The following is a 24,994-nucleotide window of genomic DNA, read 5'->3' as shown; positions in this document are numbered from 1 at the left end:
GTGTTGAAGAAATCTCAAATCCTAACACACACCACAGGCTTGACATACAAAAATCACTATCTTAACCTAGTTTTCTTCTCCTAAGTTGTCAAGAGGTAAAACCCCAAGCCTAAAGACTTATGTAAACCACCAGATTGCCTATCTGGTATACCGCAAACTCAAGAGAGGTATAAACAACATGAGGCAAAGATTAGACAAGCATCTGATGGCCTGTTCATAGATGAAACCATGGAGAGAAGCTCCCCAAATCGTAGTTCTGGATTAATTTTACTGCATTTTCATCCCCGTTCCCAAGCTCAGTATGTGTTTTAACCCAGGAAAGAAATGCAAACTTTTATTTGCTCAAGCAGAAAAAAGAAACCAAGAAGCCCATGAACATGAAGCCGACTTGGGAGTCCTGTTCTCTCCTTTTCCCACCAACAGACTTGCTCGGGTCCCTCCACCGCTTGGATCTCGAGGCTCCCGGGGCCCCGGTGGGTTGCGCGAACATCCCTTTTCCCCAACGCTCCGCTAAGGACACGTGTTCTTCCCGCCCAGCTAGATCGCAGGACCCGGAGCTCCGCCCCGCCCCGCTTTTCCAAGGCCCCGCCCCTCCACGCCCACTGCGCCACCAGCCAATCGCGCGCCGGTGCGTAGCCTGGCCCCGCCCCTCCGGCTCCGGCCCGCCGCCTTTGTTCTCCCCCGCTCCCACTCTCAGCCTGTGCGTTCCCGGCAAACCGAGTGGCAGCCGCTGATTGGTGGCCGCGGCGCAGCCAATCAGAAGGGGGCACCTCACGTTAGCGCTCGGAGCTTTAAACGCGCGGGGCGCGCTGGACGCGCGGAGGAGGCCGGGGAGGGGGCCGGCGCGGAGGGCGGTGCCGCGGCCCAGACGCACAGCGAGGCACACGCGGCCCGCGCCCCGGGTCGGGCTGGGATTGGCCGGCCTGCGGCCTCCCCGCCCCCAGCCAGTTGCCAGCGAGGTCTTCCAGGGGGTTTCTGTCCCTTCCTCTCGTTCCGCCCGCCAGGCCCGGGCCGGAGGTCCCCAGTGCGCTGCGCGCGAGGAGGCCGCGTTCCGCAACGCCGCGATGAGGCCCCGGAAAGCCTGCCTGCTCCTGCTGCTCCTGGCGCTGGCGCAGCTCCTGGCCGCGGCGAGCGCCGAGGGGCCGGACGAAGGTGAGCGGCCGGGCGGCGGGCCGGGCCTGCGGGCTGGAGAGCGCCGTGCGCGGGGCCCGGGTGGGCGCCACCGGGACGGTGGTTGCGCGCGGATCCCCTCCGGAACTGGCGCCCGGCGCCAACTTGCTGGAGCCTCAGGGCGGGAGCGGTGGGCAGTACCGCTTAGGAGATCCCGGGAGAGGAGGGCGGCGGAGGCCCGGGCTGCGAGGCCAGGCGTCTTAGCGAGCTCACCGCCACCGGGGCTTGGACGCGGGGAGGGTGCAAAGTGACTTCTTTGCAACTGGCTCCTTCGCCCTGGTTCTGCTGCGTTTTTCCTCGGGTCCAGGCTGACTGCCCACTCCTGGGAAGGGGCACTTGGGAACTGGTTACAATTTCTAGGCGAAGGCGCCCAGGGAGTGTGGAGGGAGAGGGGCCACTGCTTTCAAAACAAGTTTTAGAGAAGGGGCGAGGGCGTGAAGACCCCACCGGGAGCTCCCTGGGGCAGCCGCGGGCAGCAAGCATTTTACTTCTTAAAAATGTAGTTTGTCGATTTGGAAATAAGTAGCTCAAGGGTTCTGGTCTGAGGGAGAAAGGGATGGCTTTGTGTGCATCTTTTAGAAACCAGAGAGACCATTCCTTCTGCGAGCATTTATTCAGCACCTACTGCGTGCCAGTCACTGCGTTGGGTTCCGGGAGTAAAGGATGAGCAGTGTGGCCCCGGCCCATAAAGCGCCCGCTCTGGTAGGAACATTAGACGGCTACCAGACATGGTTCCTGCATTTTTGTTTGAAATCAGCCTGCTGAAAACAAATGGCATAAGAGAACTTTGAAAATTAAAAAGTCCTAGTCAAGCAAAGAATGCTATTCCTAGAGAACAGGGCATCCCATTACTGGTCTTAACCTTCTTCCCCTTTGGCCTTTCTCTTGATGACTAGTTTTTTTCCTGTTTAGTTTGTTGCAATGTAAATAAACCCTCTTTTTTAATATTAGTTTGTAGGGGAAGTGTGAACTTTATACTGTTTCGGACAGATTGAGTAACTTCTGTGCGAATCACTGATTCAGGAGCCTGTCCCCAAATAGAAGAGGAAGTAAAAACCAGCACTTGGCGAAAAGAACACCTGCTGAAAGGTTACACGTGTGTCTTGGGACTTTATCCAAATCACCTCATGCCTATTTAAATCCAGAGCCCTAAAATATACCCAAGCAGAATGCAGGGGTGGGCCCTGGAATCTGCATTTTAAACACATTCTTCATTGATTCATAGGCAGAATAAACTGAAGTTTGAGGACCAGTGGGGATGGAGGGTAGTTTTTGGAATGTAGCCAGAAATCAAAATAGCTTTGTCTTGGTTTTCATCCAGTGGTTGTTTTGGGGTGATTCTTAAGAGGCCTAGGTGAGTGGTAAAGTTGGGTGGACACCAAAGGCTATAAGGACCAGTGAGTTTATCTTTTGGGTTACAGGTCACTAATGCAGTGGAGGCCCTGGGAAGCAGTTGCCTCTGGGGTGAGCCCAGGAATCCTGAGTTGTCATGGCCGTGGCAGGCCTCCAAGGGGCATCCTCTGGGGTGGGGTGGGGCTTCTAGTCCTCATCTTGACTTTCCCATCCCTGAGGGAATCCCTGGCCCTTCACTTTGAACACCTATCACAGATGACTAGTCCTGTGGATTTATTTGGGGGCCACACTTCCCTCCACCTCAGAAGTTCCAAGTCTTTAGAGTGTTTTGTTTTGCTTACCTCTCTTACATTTTAGATTCAAACAGCACATAGTGTCTGAGCTTCTAAATGTCCCCCCCTTTGGTTCCTAAATAGAGTTAAGTTCTGACATCATCCTCAGGTTGCAGGCTTCCTGTGTCTCAGATGAGAAGTCACTTGTACTCTTCACATCTTTCCAGCTAAAATAGTAAAGGACAATGTTTTGATGCTGGTTGTTGCCTGTTTTTATTTGGAGTTGGTTTAGATTTAAAAGTAAATGGAAATTCACTTGGGTGGAGTGCTAAGGAACCGCCTGTCTCTTCATTCCTGAGAAGTAATTATCAGACAGTTCCACCTAAAACTTAGGGCATGCTGGGAAGAAAATCTGATGCCATAATACAGCATAGCAGTTGAGCAGTCAGGACCCTCCACTGAGTAGCTTTGTGATCCTGGGGCGGGTGACGAAAGCTCTGTGCACCTGGGTTTCTTCATCTGTAAGGTGCCTGTAATATGTTTCCTCAAGGGGTGAAGTGGTGTGTTTAAGAGCTCAATACAGTGCCTGGCACGTAATGAATATCAGTAGTAACGGTATTAGATCTGATAACAAACTTCTCTTTTCCCGTGTTTAATGTACACCATTCAGTATTGACCTAGTGGTAGAGTTTACCCAGCTGTTGCAGGCACTTCTCTGGTGGGGGTTGAGGAGTGACCAGCTGAGGAAGTCCAGTGAGGCCATCCTGAAGGAGCTGCCTGCATCCAGGCTGGGCTGGGGTACACAGCCGGGAGTGGGCAGGGGCTGCAGTGACCTGGTTGGAGGAGTGTCCCCACATTTCGGGAATGGCCCTACCTTGTGGGCTAAGCAGTATGGAGATGATGCGAGAGGCTTCCTTGGCCTCATGCTGAGGAGGATGGCACCCTTCCAGAAGGTGCTGGAAGGCTTTGGGTATATTTTTGTCTTAGAATGTCCAACTTTAAAAGGGAAGCTGAGTGAAGAGTGGTCTCCCTGTTAAAATGTGGAATGTTTTCCTTGTAGGGATATGTAGGTGTCTAGTTGGTAGGAATACAGAGCCAGCACCTTCTCAGATTGCAGAGGAACAATCCCGGGGTTATCTGTGAGTTGGGGAGGAATGGAAAGTAGGGGCCACACCTTAATGCAGTTGAGAATCCTTAATTATGTAGAGGAATGTTCTGTCATTTTGTTGTCCTTAAAAATATAAAATGGAAATCAATTTTTTTTTTGGTGAGGAAGATTAGCCCTGAGCTAACATCTGTTGCCAATCTTCCTCTTTTTGCTGAGGAAAATTGGCCCTGGGCCAACATCTGTGCCCATCTTCCTCCACTTTGTATGTGGGACACCTGCGACAGCATGGCTTGACAGGTGGTGCGTAGGTCCGTGCCTGGGATCTGAACCTGCGAACCCCGGGCCACCAAAGCAGAGCACGCGAACTCAACCACTACTCCACCAGGCTGGCCCCCAGTTTTTTTTTTTTAAAGTATCAAGAAAGGAGTTCACTCTTTGGAACTCTGTCCCATGGTAACTCATGGACACCTATTTAATCTGGAGAGCCCCATACTCATGGTGCTCACAGACCGCTTCAGGCTGAGCACAGGTAAGAGCATCTTTGCTTTTCCTTTTTTGTAAAATTCACCTTATCCCTGTGCGTTGAGCAGCAGATTGCCAAGTCCCTGTTTCTTTCCTAGCTTGAAGAGCAGATTAAGTTCCCCAGTGCTTTCTTTTCAATCTTCCTCCAGTTTTTCCATCTGCCTGCAAGTAAATTTGATTCTCATACGGGGCAGAGCAGCCAGGCAGTGAGAGTGGATATGCATGGCCCGCGAGCCCTGCCTCACTGCCCTCAGCAGGCCTTCCAGACTGCCTGAGCATCCAGCTCTGGGGCAGGATGTGTGGTGCCTCCTCAACCCCGCAGCTGGAGCAGAGAACCTGCAGAACAGCCCTGCATCAAGCCCTCAGGTTTGCAGCCCCCATGCAGGTCATTTTGGGTAGGACTTTTAAGTGAGGGGTGGTCAGGCTAGCCTTTTGGAAAGCCATTGTGACTAGTGTCCCACAGGCCCACTTAGGTAAGCTCAGTCCTTGCCCTGCAGTATTCCTGGAAGTACCTGGAACCCCTAGCCGGTCAGTGTTAAACTCAGAGATTCTCAAGAGCCGTTAGGTCCTCAGATTCATGAGGACCTGAGTGTAGAGTGTTGGCTGCCAGTCACCAGTGGAAGGGCATTCAGTGTGATGTGTGTGTAAAGAAACAAGCTTAGGCTACCAGCCTAAGAGGTGGAGATGGGACCTGAGCCCAGGAGTCTCTCCTGGGGTCCTGCCCCCTCTGCATCTCAGGAGCCTGGTTCTTATTGCTCTCCCTAAGCCTCTTGATGCTGCCTGAAGGTAGTGCTGGGGCCCTGAGGCCTCTGCAGGCCTGTCTACCCCAGAGAGTTCCTGCTGTGGAGGAGGAAGGTGGTGAGGTGACCGGGGAAGTGGGGATGTTGGAGAGCTGTGGTCCAGAGTGCAGGGGAGGGCAGATGGGTGGGGGCACTGAGGGCAGGGAGGGAACTTACCGCAAGAAACATGGGCATCTGCTTGGTCTGTACTTCTCAAATTGGTGGGTTTCTATTTGGATTTTAGAGCTGTTTCTTCCTCCCCCACAAAGGAGGAACTTAAACTTTAAGCTGGAGAGAGGAATGTGAAAGTCAGGAAAAAGTAGTGGGATGTTTAAAGGGACATGGTTGAGGAAAGTGTGGCTGGGTGAGGAGGGTTTTCGGTTTGCTTTTTGTAATTAGTTTGCAGATTGAATAGATCTTAATCAACAAAACTGCCAAGCCACCCAGACCGGTTCCCTGGCTTGTCCAGCAGCTGCAGAGCCAGCACTGGATTAGTTGGGGCGGGGCTGAGATTGGACAAGTCCCAGTGGTTCCAGGATCCCAAGGGGAGGTTATCAAGCCCTGACCTCACCCTCAGTCCCAAATGGCAGTCACTCTCAGTGTTGGTTTAACTCCTGGGAAGCATCTCCAAAATAACTGATTGGCCCCTTGAAACATCCTGCCTTGGGAGTTAATGAAATCGTGCTTGCCGCACTTCTGTGTGCTCATGGTTGCTGGAGAGCCTGGTTAACAAAGTGCGGTGCCACAGTTCCTTGCGTCTGTAGTTTGGCAAAAAGTTCAGTTGAACCTTGATAATAAGATGTACTCAGATTCTTGTGTTCTGCGAAGAGAGCTTTGCTTCCAGGCAGGGCATCCTGCAAAGGTGTAATTTGTTGTATGTTTTTGATGCATGTTGACCCATAAATACCTAAAATTCTTCAGATAACCCCCCACCCTGGAGATACTCAGGGCTGACTTTGCAAGTAAAATGTAATTCCCAATCCTCTTCCCTTCACACTTGGAACTTGCTCTGAAGGATAATGAAGCCTATGGGGCTATTTTTTATGCCTGTGAGATAAAATGCTGTCCCCTTTCAGAAATGGAATTAGTATTAGTATTCCATCCTCCAGAATGAAACGTGGAGAACAAGCACTTGTTTCCGTTTGTACTGTTTTGGGGACCAGGCAGTCTTTGGGTCACAGGAGATTGAAGGAAGCCCTGTCTGTGGAAAGCATAAAGGGGAGGAGGAGGAAGCATGTCCGTGAAAGTTTGCCTTGGCCTTGAGCACAGACTCGGGGGAACCACGAAGTGATGAGTTCCTAAAATGCAGAGCATGGGCTGTGGGTAAAAGGGCCTGCGCTGCAGGGGCGAGGCCTGGAGAGCCTGCAGAGGGGTGGTGCTGAGGAGTGTATCAGATCTCCATGCGGGAGTTGGGGAGGAGGGGGCTGACATTGGGGTTCTCTGTGTCTGAGTAGGAAGCATGCCGAGCATGGCCTGGGAGACTATGTCTGGAGAGGGGACCGGTCCTGCCCTCCACGTCCTGCTGGGGCATATAGACTTTAAATTCTAGTCCTGTCGTTTTCAGATATCTTTTAACCATGACCTCCCTTCAAATGAAATTTTATGTGGCCACCCACTGTGCAAACTTAGAGCAGGATTTCCGGTGTGGTAGGGGCCCGATGTCACCACCTCTTCTCGTGGTGGCCCCCAGGAACCACTTAGAACTTAGGACACATTTTGAGGGTTTTGGGTTCTAGGGCAGTTTTTAAGGAGGAGAGTCACCAGTCTCCTAACCAGTCTGGATATTTTCCACTCAGATTCTTCTAATAAAGAAGATGCCATTGAGGAGGAAGATGAGGAAGAGGAGGAGGATGACGACGAGGAGGAAGAGGACAGCTTGGAAGTTAAGGAAGAAAATGGTGTCTTAGTCCTAACTGACGCGAACTTTGATAACTTTGTGGCTGACAAAGACACGGTGCTGCTGGAGTTTTATGCTCCGTGGTAAGGACCCATGTTCTGGTTCAGTCAGCTGGTTGGACAAGGGGTTTCTCTGTGTTCACATGCTTGACCCCTCACAGAGTCATCCAGACCCGGCAGGGTGGGGGTGTCGGCGGGCAGGAACTCAGCCCCTTGGTTCCCGAGCGCCAGGAGCTCAGTGTTCCACCGAGTGCATTGAGCATCCAGTGAGCCAGCCCTCATGGACCGCGGTCCCAGTTGTTTCGGAGTCCAGTGGTTTAAAATATGAATATGTCCTCTGATAGTTACAGCTGGGCGGGGGGATGTTTAACAAGTTGTGATGACTTGGACAACTGTGTTAGTAACAGGCATGCCCCTTGTTACAGATTCTTCCCCCACCGTCTCAAGGCCACCCCACTTCCCTCCTCCTGCCAGTGGTCAGGCCGGTTGCGCAGTGCAGGCTTTGCGTGCGGGGTGGTTTCTCATAAGGAAAGGCATGCAACCCCTGGGGAAGCGGAGCCAGACGCCCCACTTCTTTTCTGGTCTCACACCCTCACGGTGCAGTACCGTACAGTTCGTGTGCCTTTTCCCCTCACCTCTCTTCTGCTGGGTTTTGTTTGTTTTAAATCTCACAATCCCTTCTTTTCTTCTTTCTCCTGCCCTCCCTGGGTTCACTTTGGAGACAAAATAGTCAAGATATACTTATGTCATTTGTCCGGTGCCTGCTGTCAAGCGTAGTACAAGGTGTCTTACATAAAATATCTAAGTAGTCCTTTGAACAGGTCTGTGAGGTTATATTCCTGTCTTACAGATCAACAATTCTCAAACTTTTTGGTCTTGGGACCCCTTAACACTTAAAAATTGAAGACCCCAAATAGCTTTTTATCTGGGTCATGTTTTTTTTTTTTTTTTTTTATTAAAGATTTTATTTATTTTATTTTTTGCCCCCAAAGCCCCAGTAGATAGTTGTATGTCATAGCTGCACACCCTTCTAGTTGCTGTATGTGGGACTCGGCCTCAGGATGGACAGAGAAGTGGTGCCTCGATGCGCACCGGGGATCCGAACCCGGGCCGCCAGCATCGCAGCGCGCGCACTTAACCACCAAGCCACAGGGCCGGCCCATATCTGGGTCATGTTTATCAGTATTTACCGTATTAGAAATTAAAACTGAGAAATTAAAAAAAAATTCCTTTTTAAATAACGCTAACCCATTACATGTTAAGGTCAGAATGCTGACAGCCTTGTTGGTCATGGAGCTCTGGACAGCTCCACCGTATGCTTCTGGGAGAAGGAATGAAAAAGCCAGAAAACATCACTGTAAAGAGTTCTAACCTCACAGACCCCCTTAAAGGGTTCCCAGGGCCAAACTTTGTGAAAGTTACAGATGGAAACACTGGGGTTTAGAGATGTATGAAAGTCTGTGCCCAAGGGAGAGCTGGAAATCGAACCCATATCTGATGTCCAGCCGCCTTGGCCTCCCCGTGGTGTTATGTTGTGTCTCTCCTCTTAACTGGAAACATTTCTGGTCCTAATGCCACCATTTTTGTGTGTGTTGCTGGATTTAAGTCTCCAGGGTACAATTAACCTGCTTCTCCTTCCCTAAATCTAATTCTTAGGTGCGGACATTGCAAGCAGTTTGCTCCCAAATATGAAAAAATCGCCAGTACCTTGAAGGAGAATGACCCTCCCATTCCCGTCGCTAAGATCGACGCGACCTCAGAGTCGGCGCTGGCCAGCAGGTTTGGAGTGAGTGGCTACCCCACCCTCAAGATCCTTAAGAAGGGGGAGGCTGTTGACTACGAGGGCTCCAGGACCCAGGAAGGTGAGTGGTACCTGAGCTGTTGGAGGAAACCCTGGGCCAGGACTGGCTTCCTGGAATGGAAAGTGAGGGGAGGGAGAATTTGGATAATAGAAAGGAAGGCAAATTGAGGGGACTAGGAGTGACCCCTGGGAGCACCATCTTCTGGGAATGCCCCTGCTGGAATGTTCAAGGTAACCGAGATCAAAATAAATTTGTCCTTGGGTGGGGGAGTATCTTCCCATTTCAGACCATGAAACTGAAGATCTAGAGCAGATGTGCTAAGAAATGGCATAAGAGGCCGAGGTTCTTGGTGGTGTTCTAGAGCAGTAGTTCTTAATGTTTGCCTTGCATCAGAATCACCTGATGGGTTCCTTGAGCCAGATCGCTGAGCCCCCTCCCCAGAGTTCTGATTCAGTACGTCTCAGGTCAGGCTCAGTAATTTGCATTTCTTATGAGCGTCCAAGGCTGCGAGTCCAGAGCCCCACACTGAGAACCACTGGTGTGGGACCCAGACAGTTCTCTAAAACCGGGCCTGATGGATCCCTGCCTAGGTCACATTAGGCACTAAATAAATTTTATTAAATGAATGAACAAATAAAATGGTGGCATCTTTTGCATATCTCTTAATCACTGAAAAACAAATCACGTTATGCTCCATTTTCCATTCCCAGTGTGGCGTAGTGGAAATAGCACTGCATAGGGTTTGGGTCTTTATAGCTGTGAAATAGCCCTGTGTCCCGGACAAGGGCCTTCCGCTTGCCGGGCCTCAGGTTCCTCATCCTCGGAATGTGAGGTCACTTGGACTTGATCTCAGAGTTCCCTTCGAGTTGGTGCGAGAGTCTATCCTGTGATCCCCTGAGCCCTGGAACCATTGTGGGGTGCACGAAGACGATGTGATCACATCCATTAATACTTGCTTTCACATCATATTTGTTTATTGACTTAGATAATATGATTTGGAATTCAAAGAGGTAGATAACCAGTAGTCTTTCCACTCTGGCCCTGGTCATCCAGCTCCCCTCCAGGAAGGCAGCTGGTGTAACACGTTTCTCCTATGTCCTTCACACGTACTTTGTACACATCAAAGCAAATATGTCTGTGTCTCTGTGTGTGTATAATTTTCACACAATTATTAGCATATCTTAAACACCATCTGCACCTTGATGTTTTTACTTAACAAATATGTCTTAGCCATATCAGTACATAAGGAACTTAATCTAAAAACAGGTTGAAAGTTGTATACTTTATTGTTTAAAAGTAACTAGGCTTGTATATTTGGAGGTCCATGCTCAACATTTGACCTCTAGGGATGTGACCCAATTTAGAATCTTGAGAGCAGTGTTGGCCCGAGTGGGTTCCTCGGGCAATCGGCCCTCCGAGTATGTGTTAACAATTGGGCCTCTCCCTTGTTCACTGACCTGGCCTGGGGCCGGGCTGGGGCAGGCAGTGTGCCCTGTGGGTGCCATGGAGGTGCTGCTTGTATCCGCTTCAGTCTGAAAGCCCGTGCTTCACAGGAGTGGTTCTCAGACCTGGCTCCTCGGGTTCCACTGCAAAAAGAAAAAGAAATTTTTAAAAGTTTGCCACCACTGCTCCTAAGAACCACTTGGAAAGTGCTTTTGAGGATATATTTTGGGGACCAAGGCGACAAATGGGCCTTTTGTATGTGTGTATGTGTGTGTGTGAGGAAGATTGTCATTGAGCTAACATCTGTGCCCATCTTCCTCTATCTTTTGTATGTGGGATGCTGCCACAGCGTGGCTTGATGAGCAGTATGTAGGTCTGCGCCCGGGATTGAACCTGCGAACCCTGGGCCACCAAAGCAGAGTGCATGAACTTAACCGCTATGCCACCAGGCTGGCCCTACAAATGGGCCTTTTTATAAAGGCTTTCCAGGTGATGCTGACGCAGCCTGAGCCGTGAGGAAGCTGCTGCTCCTCTTCATTTTTCTGAATTTTCACATGCGTTTTATGACGTGTGTCATGTGCTGGTGCTAGATGTGCATGACTGAATACATATATATTTGTACGTGCTAAGAGGATGCCCCAAGACTATTGATAGGCATATGTGGTTAAAGCATTGGCACATGCCCTGTCAGAGTTCATGTGCAGTTAGTACTGTGGTCTATAAGAACAGAGTCACACCCAGCAGGTTGGTCGTGGGCTGCTGGAGAAGTCTGCAGGTTTGTGCGAGGCAGTGAAGCTTCTGACTCCTGACTGTGGCCTCAGAACCGCAGAGTGGCACTGGCTGGAGATGCGATTGGACTTCGGGAGCTTAGTCTCCTCCCGTGCCACCCCGCTTTCTCTCTTCGCCCCTCCCCACCTGTTTCTGGAGCGAGGCGAGTGCCCACCAGCTCAGGGTCTGCGTGTGCTCAGTCTCATTGGGTTTCTTGCAGAAATTGTTGCCAAAGTCAAAGAGATCTCCCAGCCCGACTGGACGCCTCCACCAGAAGTCACGCTTGTGCTGACCAAAGATAACTTCGATGAAGTGGTGAACGATGCAGACATCATTCTGGTGGAGTTTTATGCCCCATGGTAAGATGGTGTCGATCTCACGTTATTCCAATTTTGATCAGCCCTGTCCTATGTGCAGTACCCCGCCAGGCATGGGGCAGGGGTGGCAGAGACAAACCCTTCGGCACGAGGCCCAGAGGGCCGAAGAACAAGGTGTGCGAAGTCCCCACCTCACACACGGGTGAAGTGGAGCTGCTCCCTGTCCCGGGCAGGGGTGGGTGGTCCTTGACAGAGTCTTCTCCCAGGGCGTAGGATGAGGTTGAACATAGGCCGGGAGCTTGGAGGAGAGTGAAGCCCACATGTCTATATAAGGGGGCTGCCAGGTGATCCCGGGCCCCTCAAGGGTGGAGGACACAGCCGTGCACCAGGCCTGTGCCTGCCGAGTCCCGAGTCGTCACTGCATGCCTGCCGTGCTGGGGGAGTGTCCCTGAGAAAGCACGCGTGAGAGGCCTTAACAGCCATGGCTCTCTAGGCAGTGCGGGGTGACACTCCTTCCTGTCCTGGGAGGCCTGGAAATGCTGTTTATGGAAGTTCATCTGGCCGTGATGAGGAAAGAGCAGAGCTGCTGCAACAGTGAGTGGGGTGGTGGCAGCTGGTGGTCTCATGCTGCCTGTCCCAGACTTTGGTGTCCGAGCCTCGCTGCCTCCCTCTTGAGGGGTTTGAACCATGGTTTAACCTGTCTTCATCTCTGCTTGTGGCTGTTTGTTCTGGAGTGAATCTCGGAAGATGACCCTCAGCCTTGCTTCTGTCTCGAGATATGTCCCCATCTCATGCCGAGGCCTCTGGTTCCCACAGCTTTCCTTCCATCTGTCCCTCCTCTCACCTGTCTCCCTTGGCCTCTCGCACTCCCAAATCCTCCACTACAACGCTTGCCTCTTGGTGCTGTCAAGCTCCTCTCTGACCCCTGACCTTGGACTTCAACTCTGGGAGGAGAGACATGGGAGGGAGCCTGGCTGGTGGGGGCCCCGAAGGAGCTCTTGTTTGGGTGCAGTGGCCCCAGGCCTTGGTTGGGATTGGAGAACACGTAATCCCTTAAGCCTGTAGCCCACTCTCTGACAGAAAATAGGAGCCCCCAGTCTGCAGAGGAGTCAGGCCAGTCGCTTAGTGTGTGTGAGGGATGGGGCCTACGTGACCCCCCCACATACGCAGGTATCCTAGCTAGTTCTGGCAGCCCGATAGAGGGTAATGACAGGGCTTGTCAAAGAGGGGAAAGCAGAAATGATCGGAGTGGGAACATGCAGGAGCAGGAATCAGGACTGCGGTGGGGTCGGGGGAGGACGCGGAGGGAAAGAAGGTAGCGGAAAGAAAAGCGGTTGGAGAGGAGGAGAAGGTGGCTGATCCACGAGGGCGGCTTTTGGGCAAAGATGCTACTGTTCTCGCACTTTGTGGGGAGGGGAGGAGGCTTGAGCAGTTGGAGTGGACAGAGCCAAGCAGAGCAGACTTGTTTTCAAGGGAGATATGCGTGTGGCTGGTGGTCCAGGAGGGCTGTCAGCCTTCCCGAGGAACAGCCCGAGGGACCATTTATCTTGGTGAATTCATCGTGGATCAACTAGTGGTTCTGATCCTTGAGCAGGCTTGGTATTTGTCAGGATGTGCAGCATAGACCAGAAGCAGGACTATGACCCTGGGGCAGACAGGAATGGCCCCAGGTGGGTGTGATGTGTGGACAAAGCCCCAAAGCTCTGGATTCTGCCACAAAAGAAACTGCTTATTCATCCTTGGGTGTGCACGTGGGAGAAGGAAGAGAACCCCCCGGTGCGTGTGGGGGGCAGGTGGGCCTGTGGCACTCGTGTAATCCTCCTGTGGTGTTTTTGCTGCAAGAGGGGCCCGGTGGTGGTGGTGGTGTGGGGTGTTGGAGGAAGAGCAGCGGCCATGCCGTCTCGCTGAGTGGTCCCTTTACGGAGTGTAAATGTGTGATCACCCTGAGCTGTCAGCAGATCCGTTCTTCACATCACATGCTCAGTAGATGCTCCAAGTGCGGATTCATCTTTCTAATACTTTAGAGAACAGTTATCCTTTTACCTGCAAATAGTGCACACGTTCCAGGTTGCAGCCTTTAGTTCACCTGGGGGTCCTGAGGACCTTGACTAGACAGCGTTTTGTTTTTGCTCGGTACTGAGAGCCTGTGGCTTGCGAGGCCCTGCCCGGGTGTGGTCCTTCAGGCTCTTGTATAGACAGAGGCTCTTCTAAGTTGTCTCAGTTCCGCCTTCTGCCCTGGTTGGTTGGTGTCAGGGTTTGTTATCACTCTTCTGTCCTCCATGCTTTTGTCACGTTGTGACCTCGGTCCACTGTCCCTTCCCTCACCCTGCCTTTGACCTGCTAGTGTCCATTTCCTACCCACCCCTCATCATCCCATCCTAGATCAGCTGTTAAGTCCTGTATGAAGCCATCCCTGACTGTGTCCTTATCTGTCCCAACTCTCCAACCAAGAAAATCTCCCTTCTTAGGACATTGTCTTGTTGTTTCTCTTGTCTTACCCAACACCCCAGTTACACTCCTGTCTGCACCTGTGTTGTGTGTGTGTGTGAACACCATAGGAGGAAGCAATGTCGTGCTGGCCTCTCTGTGGGCCTGGCCCAGCACCCTCACCAAGGAGACAGTCAGAGCTTGGCTGGATCTAACCAAATTGCTCAGGAACACGAGTTGGGTTTCTGTACCTCGTTTAACTGAGAAGCTGCGTCTGTGCTGGAACAGGCCCCTGGCAGAACTGGCTTCCTCTTGCAGGTGTGGACACTGCAAGAAACTGGCCCCCGAGTATGAGAAGGCCGCCAAGGAGCTGAGCAAGCGCTCTCCCCCAATCCCCCTGGCAAAAGTCGATGCCACTGCTGAAACAGACCTGGCCAAGAGGTTCGATGTCTCCGGCTATCCCACCCTGAAAATCTTCCGCAAGGGAAAGCCTTTTGATTACAACGGCCCACGGGAAAAATACGGTACAGCAGCTTCTCTCTCCTACCTCAAGGTCGGGGGAAGCTCCCTGGCGGGTGTGGGCAGTGGGCAGAGTGGTAGGCAGAGCACCCTAGAACCCTGGGCCCCTCCTCAAGGAACACTCTACTCCCAGGGATCGTCGACTACATGATTGAGCAGTCCGGGCCGCCCTCCAAGGAAATTCAGGTGCTGAAACAGGTCCAGGATTTCCTGAAGGATGGAGATGATGTCATCATCATTGGGGTCTTTAATGCAGAGAGTGACCCGGCCTACCAGCAGTACCAGGATGCTGGTAAGTAGTGGCCCTCTGGGCTGGACAAAATGTGTGTGCCCAGGCCATCTGAGGTTTCTGGGGAGTCTGCTGCTTTTGCGTACAACACCTGGGGCATTGATTTAGAGGATGGCTTGATGGAAGAATTGAGATAGCATCTGTGGGAACAGGCTTTCCCTTCTGGGGTTGGGGTTGGAGGTTAGTTCCCTGTGGCCTTAATTACATATGGATGGTAAGATCTCATACTAAACAGATAGCTGCACCATTCTCCCTGCTGGCCTCTGAGAGGAGGGAGGGGCATGGTCAGGTTCATCCCAGTTCGTTGTCTACTTTCCCGCCTTCCAGGAGCCCCTTTCCCTGAGCCCCTCTGCAAGGGGGAGGGTCTTGAACAGAAAGTGAGGGCTTCTGAATCAGACCTGAGTTCGAGTCCTGGCTCTGCCAGTTATTAGCACTGTGACCACAGCCCGGTGTTCTCATGTCCAGCATGGTGATCTTTTCTACTTCAAGAGGTTACATTAATTGAGATAATGTAGATGAAGCACCGGGTGTTACTGAGTCCCCAGTGAGTGCTGGTCTTGCTAGTCTGAGAAGTGACATCACTGAGCAGCTGTCAGTAGTGGCGCTCTGTGGAGGCGGGTGGACTTGCCATCCTGGATGGCCCCTGGGCTGTGAGTGGGAGATGGTTGAGGAACACTCAGGATCCTCTCCATCCTTATCAGTTCCTTCCAAGTGCCCTTCACCCCACCACCCCCTCTCACAGGTGCCAAAAATGGCTTGGTTTTCTACTTGAAAGAAGTAATTGTAATCTTTTAAATGCACTGCTTGCCACTTAGTGCTGACATCCGTGCTGCACAGTGACAATCGTGCGTATGTCAGATGCAGAGTCACATGGTGACACTTTCGGTACAGCTAAATTCCGTTCCCGTGTCCAACATGAGACCTGAGGGGCTTCCTCTGTCTTTATTGAGTAGGTATCCTTTTCGCCCACTTGTAACTGGTCAGGAAGAAGCTTGCAGAGGGAAGCCCCAGCCTGCCTGGGGCCACGGGCAGTGGTGGAGTCCCCAGACCCAAGTCTCCCACACTGTGTGCATGTAGATCCCCGGGGGTCCGTGTTAAAATGCAGGATCTGGTGCAGTAGGGCCGGGTGGGCCTGGGCACTGCCCGTGCTGTTGGTCTGGGTACCACACTTCATCTGACGAGGGTGACTCCCACATGGCTCAGTCGGTCGGGTTAGGCAGCAGGCAGGGCTGAGAGTCCCTGGGCCTGGTGTGCCTGCCCGTGCACTGTGGACTGCGTGGAAGGGACGCAGGACAGTCTCTGGAGAGGCTGGGAACATGGGGTGGGTAACGAAGGTCCTGAGGCGACTCACCCACCGCTGGCTGATGACGACTGCCTGGGCACGTGGAGGCTTAGAACAGGGGTGGAGACTAACCTGCGACGGGAGCCTTCTGGGTGGGCTGCCTCATCTAATCCTCATGACGGTCTGTGACGTGGAGTCGTGGACTGTCGTGTTTCTACAGAGGAGGGACTGAGCTCGGGGAGGTGAATAAATAGCTTACATGTCTGGAGTCACACACAATAGCAGGTGGCAAAATTATGCTTTGACTCTAAGTCTGTCTGATTCTGAAAGCCGTAAGCTTGTCCAGGCCAACTCCTGCCTCCCCAGAAACACGTGGTGTACCATCTCAGCCGTGTGTTTCCTCTAACCCAGTCTTCTAAGCCTGCAGGGCTGGGCTGACACCTTTGAGGTCTTACCCAGTGTGTGGATCACGGATTCAGCTCAGGATGGTCTGGATGCCTCAGCCAGGACAGAGCAGGGGGTCTGAGGTGCATTCACCGAGGGGATCTATGGCAGGGGTTGACACACCGGCCTGTGGGCCAGATCCGGCCCCTGTCTGGTTTTGTAAGTTTTATTGGAACGTGGCCCCGCTCACTGGTTACACATTGTGTAGCTGCTTTCACACATTATGGCACAGAGTTGAGCGGTTGGGACAGTGTGGCCTGCAGAGCCAGAGATAGTTACTGTCTGATATTTATTGATGCTTTCCAGAAAGTTTGCCAGTCCCTGTTCTAGAGTATCCTCAAACAGCAGGATTTCATCTTGGGAGTTTAACAGATGTAAATAAAAGTGTACATATAGCAGAAGAACGGCAGCCCACAAACAGACTGCCCCCCAACTCGACGAGGAGAGGTTACCCCCCGTGAAGGGTGCTGGGTGTGTAAACACACCATATGGATACAGGAGTGTGCAAGGCTCACTTGTTCTTCTGACAGACTGTCTGTCTGGATTTAATGTGCTGCTCTGCACCGGAGGCAGTAGTCGACCATAGCTCCTGACGGATTAGCTCTACTTTTATCTGTGAATATGCAGTTTGTGGTTTTTATGGTTGGTTTTTTTTGTTTTTTTTTTGTTTTTTTTACAAATTCCAATATAGAGGTTTTAAGGTGTTAGACCTCTACCAAATTTTAAAATCTAAACTCTCGTCAAGTGTTGAAGCTCTAGGTGGTGTCCACGTAGACTTCACAATGGTAATTACACGCTTTTCAGGGCATTAGCTTTGGCCAATAATGGGTAATGAGTTGAACCTAGGTCATTTAAGCAGCTTAGTAAATTGTGTATTTATCATTCTGTTAATTTCTCAGCTAACAGCCTGAGAGAAGATTACAAATTCCACCACACTTTCAGCACTGAAATAGCAAAGTTCTTGAAAGTCTCCCCGGGGAAGTTGGTTGTAAAGCAGCCTGAGAAATTCCAATCCAGATACGAGCCCAAGAGCAACGTGATGGACATCCAGGTGAGCGAGGGCTCTCTGCACATGTGACAGCGACAGCCCCTCCCAAGTGCCAGCCCCTAGGTGTCCAATTGGCATGAAGATGCTGGTGGAGCCACTGCTGGGGTTTTAAAGCATGGAGATTTCACCCTGGGCTTCAGGCATGTAGGGTCTGGAGTGCCTTTCCCTGCCCCATGGTAAGGGTGCGGGTTCCTGGAAGGCTGAGGATGGGAATACAGCCAGCAGGGTGGATCATGGCTTTATTGGAGGGACTGGGGGGCTCTCGAAGACCTGCCGGGTCTTGGGGCCAAAGTCCCTGGCAGAGCTCCCCCTGCTTTTGTCAGAGAGTCGCTTCCACTCTTCACACGTCCCGGTAGGCCAGCACCAGCCTCCCCGAGGTGCCCGCCACCGTGGTCTGGCCTGTGTCTGTCGTTCCCCGTGACAGGCTGTGCTGCTTGCTCAGAGCTCTGCCTCGTTTGCCGACAGGCTGCAAAGTGATTGCATGCCTCTCTGTTCTGGGTGAAGCTGTGGAGCCTGGCACATGGGTTTGGCCTTTTGTTTCCACTCCCGTCTTCCTAATGGGTGTGACACTGTCACCTGCAGAAGGGCAGAGGGCGTTCCTGGGCCAGGGTGAGCCTGGATCTGTAGGGGCCCAGAGTTTCAGTGACCAGATCTTCAGATTTGAAAGAAACCTTACATCTTGAATACAAAGCTTTTGTCTGGTAGAGAGAGACTGGGATGCAGAGAAATGAGCTGTCTCTCCCAGGGTCCCACAGCCAGTTAGGAGCAGAGCGAGGGGAAACTGCAGGTGTGCTCGTTCCTGGGCCAGCACTGCTCCCGGCGGGGCCATGACCCTGTGCCTGGAGGAGGCGGTGCCTGGCAGAGGGCAGGGCAGGGTGGGCTGGGCCTCCTCACTGAAGTCCCCTGGGCGTGCAGCAGGGAGCAGCCGTGCCCTGCTGATGTGTTTTTTTTGTGTGTGAGGAGATCAGCCCTGTGCTAACATCCGCCAATCCTCCTCTTTTTTTGCTGAGGAAGACTGGCCCTGGGCTAACATCTATGCCCATCTTCTTCCACTTTATATGGGACGCCGTCACAGCATGGCTTACCAAGCAGTGCATCAGTGTGCGCCCAGGATCCAAACCGGTGAACCCCGGGCTGCCGCAGCGGAGCACGCGCACCTAACTGCTTGCGCCACCGGGCCGGCCCGTGATCTGTTCTTGTGACCTGGGAACATAGCCTGGCCTTGGAGAGACCACCCTGAATCTTTCAGATCCCAGGTCTTTAGTCCCCTTGCTCCTTCTCGAAATCTCCCGTGCGCCCCCATCTGTTTATCTGCCGTTACTCAGGCTCGGCCCCTCTCCTCTTCCCTGGACACATGGTGGTTGCCCCGTGTCCTCCCTTCCAGCTTCTCTTCTTTCATCCACAGATACTGACCCTGGGTCCAAAGAGGGACCCTGATGACCTTGGGGGACTGCAGACCTCAGGGAGTCCAGCACAGTTCTGAGTGGTGTGCAGCTTCCTGGGAAGGGGTCTATAGCTTTTGATAGATTCTTGAGAGGTCCTTGACCCCCAAAAAGTTAAGAGCCACACAGTGTAGACTATTATACATCACTGCCACTTGACTCTTTTTGAAATTTTAGATAGAGTGATATTATTTATATACCACCTTTGTTCCAAAAATTATATAAGGCTGCTTTGTAAAAATTCACACAACACAATAAAATGCAACTTGAAAAAAAGTGGATTTAGCAGTCAGGACAAAGAGAAGACAGGGCAAGACAGCTGAGGTAGAGCAGGGTGTAGAGTCAGCACAAGAAACAGTGCTGAGAGAGACAAGGAGTCGGTCTGCGTGCAGAATGTCAGGGAGGCAAGATCTGGCCTCGAGTTCAGACTAAGGCCCGTGCATGTACGTGCTCGGCTCTGGGGCAGGTTTGCCCGGGTGTCACTCCGCTTTACTCTGGAGTTCACCTTCTGAGTGACGTGTAGTCTGGGGGCTGTCTTGACTGAGGATGCCCCACGGCCCCCTGCCACCCTCCTTGCTCACATTTCCAGCACTTTCCTCCCACCCACACAGTGCCCTGGGACCAGACCCTCTGCGCCTTGTCCCCTGCCTTGTTCCTGCTGCTTCCTCCTCTGGAGTGCTTCCTGCTCCCTCCCATCTGGCAAGTCCTGCCCATCCTCCAGTGCCACACAGGGCCACCTCCCTGACTGTCCCATCCAGACAGGGCTCAGGCTCGGGGAAGATGCAGTGGTCATCCACCACTTCCTAGCTGTACGACCTTGGGCAAGCAGCTTAACCTCGTTGTCCCTCAGTTTCCTCGTCTGTAAAGTGAGATGGCAGTGCCCACCCTCGGGTGTTGTGAGGCAGGTGTCTGGAGGGCCTGGCTAAAGTCCTTACTTAGTGTGAGCCCTCTGTGTCCAGGGCACTCGGCCTATCCCTCGGGGCAGTCATCCCACCTCTGCTGACAGCCCGAGCTCTGTGTCCCCAAGCAACTGCTGCTGCATCCAGCCGGTCACAGATGCATAAATGTCAATTGGGTTCATTTCACCTGGAAAACACCCGGAAAGCCTCATGAGCCAGCCTTAAGAGCCACCATTGTTGAGCCTGGCCAAGGACAACCACCTGGGTGCCAGGCCGAGCTGAGCTTCCCACACCACAGCTCCCGGCTCCATCTCGGGAGGGCGGCCTCAGGTGGAGCAGCATCCCCAGCCACCCAGCTCTGTCTGGCTCCACGTTCCTCCCCAAGACCCCAAGGTCTAGGGGGTAGTCAGGGGTGTGGTTTCTCTAGGCAGAACGCAAAGCCTAAGTGGCTCCTCACAGCTGTGTGCCCTCGGGCCTCCCTTCTCCCCGTGCTGTGTTCTTGTGAAGCGTTCCTGATCCGGCTGCTGTGAGCCTCAGATGAGGGAACGTGGAACGTGCTGCTCAGTTCAGCCTGTGTTCACGGCTGCTGTCACCCCGCGGCCGGCCCTTCCTCTCGCAGTTTCTAATTGACGTTGACCGTGAGTCCAGACCCAGAAAAGGGCGCCTGGCATCTGCAGTTGCCTGAGAAGCTCATCTTGGGTTCACTGGAGGAAAAAGAGCCCTAAAAGTCCCCAGGGAATTACTGGGTGTGCTCGAGTTGGGGCGAGCCCAGGGCGTCTCCTCCCACGCCGTGTCCCTTCAGAGCAGACATCTGTGCTCAAGAACAGTGACAGCGAAAGGCGGAAATGCGTTGTCGGGGCGCTCCTCACCTGTCCCCCCTTGTGTGCAGGCCTCCACGGAGGGGTCGGCCATCAAGGACCACGTGTTGAAGCACTCCTTGCCCTTGGTCGGCCACCGCAAGACCTCCAACGACGCCAAGCGGTACACGCGGCGCCCCCTGGTGGTCGTCTACTATAGTGTGGACTTCGGCTTCGATTACAGAGCTGGTGAGGGACCCCCAGGGCATGCCCGGCAGTAGGGGGGTTAGGAATCCTGCCCCCAGGCCCTTGCGGGTTGGTGGCTGGGTGTGCTTTACATTTATGGCCTCGGGGTCATTTTCCTTCTGTGCTGTGTAGCTGCCTTTTTCCTTCTGTGCTGAACAGGAGGGGAGCCTAGAGTAGAGACGAGGCAGCCGAGCCCTGGAGACGGTTGGAGGCTGCAGAGCTAGGACCAGACCAGCCCCAACTCCCAGGCAGGGAGAGCTTAAGTCTCTGGGCACAGGCCCCCTCGCAAAGGTGGCAGTTTTTTGAAATGCTCATCTCCAGTTGAGGCCTGAGCCTCGTCAGAGGATGTGAGCAACAGAGTCTTAAACTTGACCTCCATGGCTCAGCTGGCACTGTCTGCTGCTTCCCTGCTCAGCTCACAGTCCTTGGTCCTGTTTCAGCCACTCAGTTTTGGCGGAACAAAGTCCTGGAGGTGGCCAAGGACTTCCCCGAGTACACCTTTGCTGTGGCTGACGAGGATGACTTTGCCACGGAGGTGAAGGACCTGGGGCTCAGCGAGAGCGGGGAGGATGTCAACGCAGCCATCCTGGATGAGAGCGGCCGCAAGTTCGCCATGGAGCCCGACGAGTTTGACTCCGAGACCCTCCGCGAGTTTGTCACAGCTTTCAAAAAAGGTGAGTGACAGCCAGACCTCCCCTCAGTGCCTCCATATGCTTCCTCTCTACGCAGAGCTCAGGTGGGCCATGGGGCACCTGGCCTTCTGGGTCTTCTTCCTGGACCTGAGGGATGGGAGGATAGAGACGGAGAATCCCCATTCTTTTGCTGTCTTTCTATTTTTTATAGAAAAATGACAGGTGTGTTAGAAATTTTAAGAAGCCTAATTTTTAAAATATTTAAAGTAAAACAGGCTCCTGGACTTTAGAAATAAGTTGTGTGTGTAGAAAACTTGCTTTGGGGCTTTACACAGAATGTCTTTCTCGACCTGGTTGAGTGTGTTGTCCCAGTTCCCCAGTGCTGGCAGGTGGTGGCCATTGTCCCACTGTCTGCCGGATGCTCAGTGCTTCTTCCCACCCTGGCTTTCCAGGCCCAGGGTGCTGGCTCTCACAGTAACCCCTCTGCACTGGCAGCATCTCTCTTGTGACAGCCTCACTGGACAGGACCCTAGTGGCCCAGCAAGGCTGGGATGAGACCACCTGCACCCTCTCTGGCCTCGCCGTGTTGGGGGTGGGGTTTTGGAGACAAGGCCTTGCTGTGCCCTGGGAGCGTTTGACTCACCCCGTACTCCTGCATATCAAGCGGGCCTCATGCCTGGTCCAGTTGGAGCTGCCAGGGTCCTGGGCCTTCTCAGCACTCACGGCCCTCCCCTGCTTGCTTTCCTCGGCAGGAAAACTGAAGCCGGTCATCAAATCCCAGCCAGTGCCTAAGAACAACAAGGGGCCTGTCAAGGTCGTGGTGGGGAAGACATTTGACTCCATCGTGATGGACCCCAAGAAGGATGTCCTCATCGAGTTCTATGCGCCCTGGTGTGGGCACTGCAAGCAGCTGGAGCCCGTGTACACCGCCCTGGGCAAGAAGTACAAGAACCACAAGAATCTGGTCATCGCCAAGATGGACGCCACCGCCAACGATGTCACCAACGACCGCTACAAAGTCGAGGGCTTCCCCACCATCTACTTCGCCCCCAGTGGGGACAAAAAGAACCCAATTAAGTTTGAGGACGGAGACAGAGATCTGGAGCATTTGAGCAAGTTTGTAGAAGAACATGTCACAAAACTGAGTAGGACCAGGGAAGAGCTTTGAAAGCCTTGAGGTCTGCGGAGGGCGGGAGGGACCAGACACGTTGTAGCTTCCAGCAGCCAGCGGCGGGAGCCCGAGCGAGCCACCCAGCCGACCGGTTAGCGCAAGGGCAGTATCTCAAGTTTTTGAGTTTTCTTTTTTTTTTTTTTTTTAATTTTTTGTACCCTGGTATTTTACTTCCTGGTCTAAATACTGAATAGATAAGAATGACTCAATAGATTAGTCCAGATTTTTACAGAGGGATATATCTATTTTTATCATTTTGGGGCGTTTGATTTTTTTTTAACCTTACACTTCCTTTAATATATTTCTTTAAAGCAGATAAGTTGAATCTCTTCTGTGTGAATGTTTTTTCTTTTTTTAATTTAAGATTTTTAAAAAACCCTTTGCCAAATCATGTTGATTTTTGCCTTTTATTTCATCATTGCCTGAGGAATTATTAGTTGAAGAAGATTTGACTGTTGGTGTGCTTTAGTTTTTGTTTCTTCCTGTTGTGGCACCAAGTGAGAACTGTCACCAAGCCCCCACCAAGGACGACGCTTCAGCCCGACCTCAAAGTTGCACCCAGTCCAGAGAGAAGCGGCATCTCTGCAGGACTGGGCATCACCGTGCCTTCTTTCAAACCAAGGGCAGCAGGGCAAGGAGCATTTCCCGTCCTCCAGACCCTTCAAGCTGGGTTCTGAGGCTCAGCCCTGGAGAGAGGCCTGTGGCAGGCAGCCCTGCTTCTTCAGAATCCACATTGCCAGAGGAGAGATGACGTCACCCAGGTGGATACTTTAGGGTGATAGGAAAGATAGGGTGGGCTGTCATGATGGAATAAAAAAATTATTGAAAGTTAACCTCCACAACTGTGTCAGAGAACATCCACTCCATCCCAGCGCCTTGGTCAAGTCGAGGATGGAGAGGCCTGAGCTGGGCTGGGTGAGGAGTGCTCTCTATCCTGCAGAATGCAAGTTGCCTCACCCGACCCCTGAACACCCGGGGAGTGGGGTGTCGGTATCCTGGCTCTTGGTTGTGTGGAGGTGAGCAGTGCACGTTCTGTCAGGGTAGGGTAGGGGTAGAGGACAAGGAGCCTGCCCCAAGCACTTCTGGGGGCTGGAGGAGGGGATAGGACAGGGTGGGAAACTAGATCAGCCCTCACTCAAAGGTTCTGGGCGTTTGTCTGTGACCTCAGCTCCATTCTAAGAGTTCATTCACCGAGATGCGCCATCTCCACCTCCCTCCCCGTCTCTCACCTCCTAATTTTGACTGAAACACAAGTGCTGAGGTTGAAATTTCTTGAGTTGGTGGTAGCTCTTTCAGCTGTGACTGGTATAATTGTTGCAGGGGTTGGGTGGGGGCAGGAAGCAGGGAAGGGGCAGCCAAGGGGGGCCTTTCCAAATGATCTTCTTTATTTATTTATTTTTTGTGTGAGGAAGGTCAGCCCTGAGCTAACATCCATGCTAATCCTCCTCTTTTTGCTGAGGAAGACTGGCTCTGAGCTAACATCTATTGCCAGTCCTCCTCCTGTTTTTTTTTTCCCCCCCAAAGCCCCAGTAGATAGTTGTATGTCATAGTTGCACATCCTTCTAGTTGCTGTATATGGGACGCGGCCTCAGCATGGCGGGAGAAGCGGTGCGTGGATGCGCGCCCGGGATCCAAACCCTGGCCGCCAGTAGCGGAGCGTGCACATTTAACCGCTAAGCCATGGGGCCAGCCCCCAGGTGATCTGCTTTAAAGTTGAGTCTGGCCAAGGCAGACTGGGTGATGGTGTCTGGTCAGTTCTCAGAGTCTCCCAGTGTGACGGGTAGTCAGCACCCTCAATGTCCTCTTACATCAAGAGGATGAGCGGGCCTCCCCTCAGGGACTCGATGCCAGAAAGCTCGTAGGAGTCGGTGTGGGTGTGGCGCTTGAAGGCTGCGTCTTCAGCTGAGAGGCATGCTCATCCAGCACCACCAGGAGAACGAAGTGGTTCCTCTCCTCCAGGGGCTTCCAGTCTAGTCGGGGAGACATCACACACACACACTGCATGTAAGGCCGTGAGGAAGAGACCTGGGCTCTAGGAGAGAGTAACAGCACGGCTCTATTTGAATTGAGGTGTCTGGGAAGGCCCTTCTTTCTGAAGTGACGTTTGAGCTAAGACCCAAGGATGAGTTGGCTTGAGCCTGCAAAGGATAGGAGTAAGTCTCGCTTCTCAGTGGGGTCCCGGAACCTACAGCACTGACCCTCCCTGGGTGTGTGTCAGAAACGCAGAGTGTCAGGCTGGACCCCAGACCTGCTGAATCAGAATCTGCATTTTTTTTTATTTTTTTGGTGAGGAAGTGGCCCTAAGCTAATGTCTGTACCAGTCTTCCTCTATTTTGTACGTGGGTCGCCACCACAGCACGGCTTGACA

The 24,994-nt window shown here is 52.7% G+C and overlaps 1 protein-coding gene across 1 annotated transcript; it reads left to right on the top strand.

The window, feature by feature from the left end:
• Positions 1-843: 843 nt before the first annotated feature.
• On the top strand, positions 844-23,459 carry PDIA4 (protein disulfide isomerase family A member 4). Its single transcript, XM_004430637.3, has 10 exons — positions 844-1,152; positions 7,001-7,184; positions 8,757-8,962; positions 11,334-11,472; positions 14,176-14,381; positions 14,510-14,668; positions 17,291-17,442; positions 20,670-20,826; positions 21,264-21,497; positions 22,208-23,459. Exons 1-10 carry the CDS (start codon positions 1,065-1,067, stop codon positions 22,621-22,623), a joined length of 1,941 nt encoding a protein of 646 aa, XP_004430694.1. The 5' UTR covers positions 844-1,064; the 3' UTR covers positions 22,624-23,459.
• Positions 23,460-24,994: the final 1,535 nt, after the last annotated feature.

This window comes from Ceratotherium simum, chromosome 1, assembly GCF_057802395.1.
Source record: "Ceratotherium simum simum isolate JZ-2026a chromosome 1, ASM5780239v1, whole genome shotgun sequence".
Classification (NCBI taxonomy): domain Eukaryota; kingdom Metazoa; phylum Chordata; class Mammalia; order Perissodactyla; family Rhinocerotidae; genus Ceratotherium; species Ceratotherium simum.
The sequence above is the reverse complement of the archived record's forward strand: the minus strand, read 5'-3'. Positions and strand labels throughout refer to the sequence as shown.